This window comes from Pecten maximus, unplaced genomic scaffold (assembly GCF_902652985.1).
Source record: "Pecten maximus unplaced genomic scaffold, xPecMax1.1, whole genome shotgun sequence".
NCBI classification, from domain to species: domain Eukaryota; kingdom Metazoa; phylum Mollusca; class Bivalvia; order Pectinida; family Pectinidae; genus Pecten; species Pecten maximus.
The window spans coordinates 108,964-111,899 of record NW_022982726.1 but is presented as its reverse complement, the minus strand read 5'-3'; the positions used below and the strand labels follow the sequence as shown (position 1 = coordinate 111,899).

The following is a 2,936-nucleotide window of genomic DNA, read 5'->3' as shown; positions in this document are numbered from 1 at the left end:
TATTGTGGCAGTATCTAGTCTTATGATGGCAATATCCAGTCTTATGATGGCAATATCCAGTCTAATGATGGCAATATCTAGTGTTATGTTGGCAATATCCAGTCTTAATTATGTTGGCAATATCCAGTCTTATGATGGCAATATCAAGTCTTATGATGGCAATATCCAGTGTTATGATAGCAATATCCAGTCTAATGATGGCAATATCCAGTCTAATGATGGCAATATCTAGTGTTATGGTGGCAATATCCAGTCTAATGATGGCAATATCCAGTCTTATGGTGGCAATATCCAGTCTTATGATGGCAATATCCAGTCTAATGATGGCAATATCCAGTCTTATGTTGGCAATATCAAGTCTTATGGTGGCAATATCCAGTCTAATGATGGCAATATCCAGTCTTATGTTGGCAATATCAAGTCTTATGGTGGCAATATCCAGTCTTATGGTGGCAATATCAAGTCTTATGGTGGCAATATCTAGTCTTATGGTGGCAATATACAGTCTAATGATGGCAATATCCAGTCTTATGTTGGCAATATCCAGTCTTATGATGGCAATATCCAGTCTAATGATGGCAATATCCAGTCTTATGGTGGCAATATCCAGTCTAATGATGGCAATATCAAGTGTTATGATAGCAATATCCAGTCTAATGATGGCAATATCCAGTCTAATGATGGCAATATCTAGTGTTATGGTGGCAATATCCAGTCTAATGATGGCAATATCCAGTCTTATGGTGGCAATATCAAGTCTTATGGTGGCAATATCTAGTCTTATGGTGGCAATATCCAGTCTAATGATGGCAATATCCAGTCTTATGTTGGCAATATCCAGTCTTATGATGGCAATATCCAGTCTAATGATGGCAATATCCAGTCTTATGATGGCAATATTCAGTCTTATGATGGCAATATCCAGTCTTATGTTGGCAATATCAAGTCTTATGATGGCAATATCCAGTCTTATGATGGCAATATTCAGTCTTATGATGGCAATATTCAGTCTTATGATGGCAATATCCAGGCTTATGATGGCAATATTCAGTCTTGTGATGGCAATATCCAGTCTTATGATGGTAATATAAAGTCTTGTTGGCAATATCCAGTCTTGTGACTGCAATATCCAATCTTGTGATGGCAATATCCAGTCTTGTGACGGCAATATCCAGTCTTGTGATGGCAATATCCAGTCTTATGATGGTAATATAAAGTCTTGTTGGCAATATCCAGTTTTATGATGGCAATATCCATTCTGAACCAATCTAACAATCATCCAATTTTGTATAAACTCAAAATTAATTTTGATAAATAAAAAGATAAATCAAAGATTCATACTGAATAAAAGTGTCCAAGTGAAACAGGCCAAATCCAAGAGAGTGAAACATAAATGTCTAAAATCTCTTCATTTCTTTCTGCCTTGTGGAAATCAATGCCCTCAATTTGGACCACAGCACAATGTTTGTGTCTGTAAGCTTTTCTCCTTACAGTTTTGTACACCTTAGATGATAAGTTTTCACATAATGTATTAAAATACAAATCTTATTTTCCCTTTTCCACACATCTTAGTCACTGTCTGATTGTCCACAAGTGTTTTGTTCACTCCATCGTTGATGGGTCCGCTTATATTCTTGGTTTGTGATAGATCCTGAAACATGGAAATATGAGTCCAACATCACAATCTTTACATTCATATGTTGAATGTGTGGTTTTCCTTCCATCACCAGCCTTTTTTTTTTACCTGTTGTTACAGAACAGACAGGGCAGGTTCATAAGGGCTTCGATTTCTGTCCTTTCTTCAGAATGATCTTTGATAGAAAGTGACGTCCAGTGAATCTTTCCATATCCCTGGGATTTACCACTCCACGAACAGCTTGTGGTTGAATGTTTGTCTCCCTCAGTAGTTGTTTCACTACCTCTCGCCTGAATATCCGATGCAGGACAGACTTTTTCCTTCCTACCCTGCAGTGCTCCTTGTAGAGCAGGTATGCGTTCAGAACGGCTAACATCAGAAGGTGAAAAAATACCTTCTTCCACCACTTCAGGGTACGGTGCTTGAAAGCTGGGTAGCTTATCATTTGGTCGCATCGATCCACTGCTCCCATCATCTTGTTATAATCCAGAATGCAGTTTGGCTTCTTGATTGGGGCCCCTGTGTTTCGGTCAACTTTTCCGGGAATATTGACAAATCTGGCATCATGAATGGGCGAACACATGAGCACATTTCTCTTGTCCTTCCATTTTAGGACTTGCAGAGTTCCATTGTTGACTGCAACATTTTCCCCTTTCTTCAGCTTTACCTCTTTCACCTCAACTGGGACACCTTTGCGGTTTGCACGCATAGTTCCACATGCCCCAGTCTGTTTCTGCCGAAGATCATGAAAAAGGACTGGCAAGGTATAGTAGTTATCTACATATAGTTTATGTCCTTTACCAAGGTAGGGGTTCATCAGCCTCATGACTAAGTCAAAGATTTTCCCTTTAGGAGATGGTTGGCCATCTCTTCCATGATAGATTTCAAACTTTCAACTGCTGCTCGAGTCTCATAACATGACAAATTTGTCAGGTTTGTCTGTCATGTAAACTCTGAAGGATAGGTTTCCTCTCCAGGCAACCATTCCCTCATCAATAGCAAGATTCTCTCCAGGTGTGTACAGACTAAAATTTTGCTGGAGATGTGTCACTATTTTCCTAACTTTATAGACGGGATCATATCCGTCCTGTCCACGAGGAGTGTAATTGTCATTGTTGTTCAAGTGAAGTAGTGACAACATAAGTCGCTTGTTCTTTCACCAGTTACTAAGAGTTAGTCGATTTTCTTCAGTTAGACAGGAATTTTTTTTTAAAAGATTTTGTTCTTTCACCAGTTACTAAGAGTTAGTCGATTTTCTTCAGTTAGACAGGATTTTTTTTTTAAAAGATTTTGTTCTTTC

General features: G+C 38.6%; 1 protein-coding gene across 1 annotated transcript; it reads right to left on the bottom strand.

Moving 5' to 3' along the window:
* Positions 1 to 1,576: 1,576 nt before the first annotated feature.
* Positions 1,577 to 2,462, bottom strand: LOC117320843 (piggyBac transposable element-derived protein 4-like; the record flags this gene model as incomplete). The annotated part of the gene is made up of 2 exons (XM_033875327.1): positions 1,863 to 2,462; positions 1,577 to 1,651 (listed from the first exon to the last, which is right to left on the bottom strand). Coding segments are annotated over exons 1-2 (675 nt in total), but the record flags the coding sequence as incomplete, so codon positions are not given.
* Positions 2,463 to 2,936: the final 474 nt, after the last annotated feature.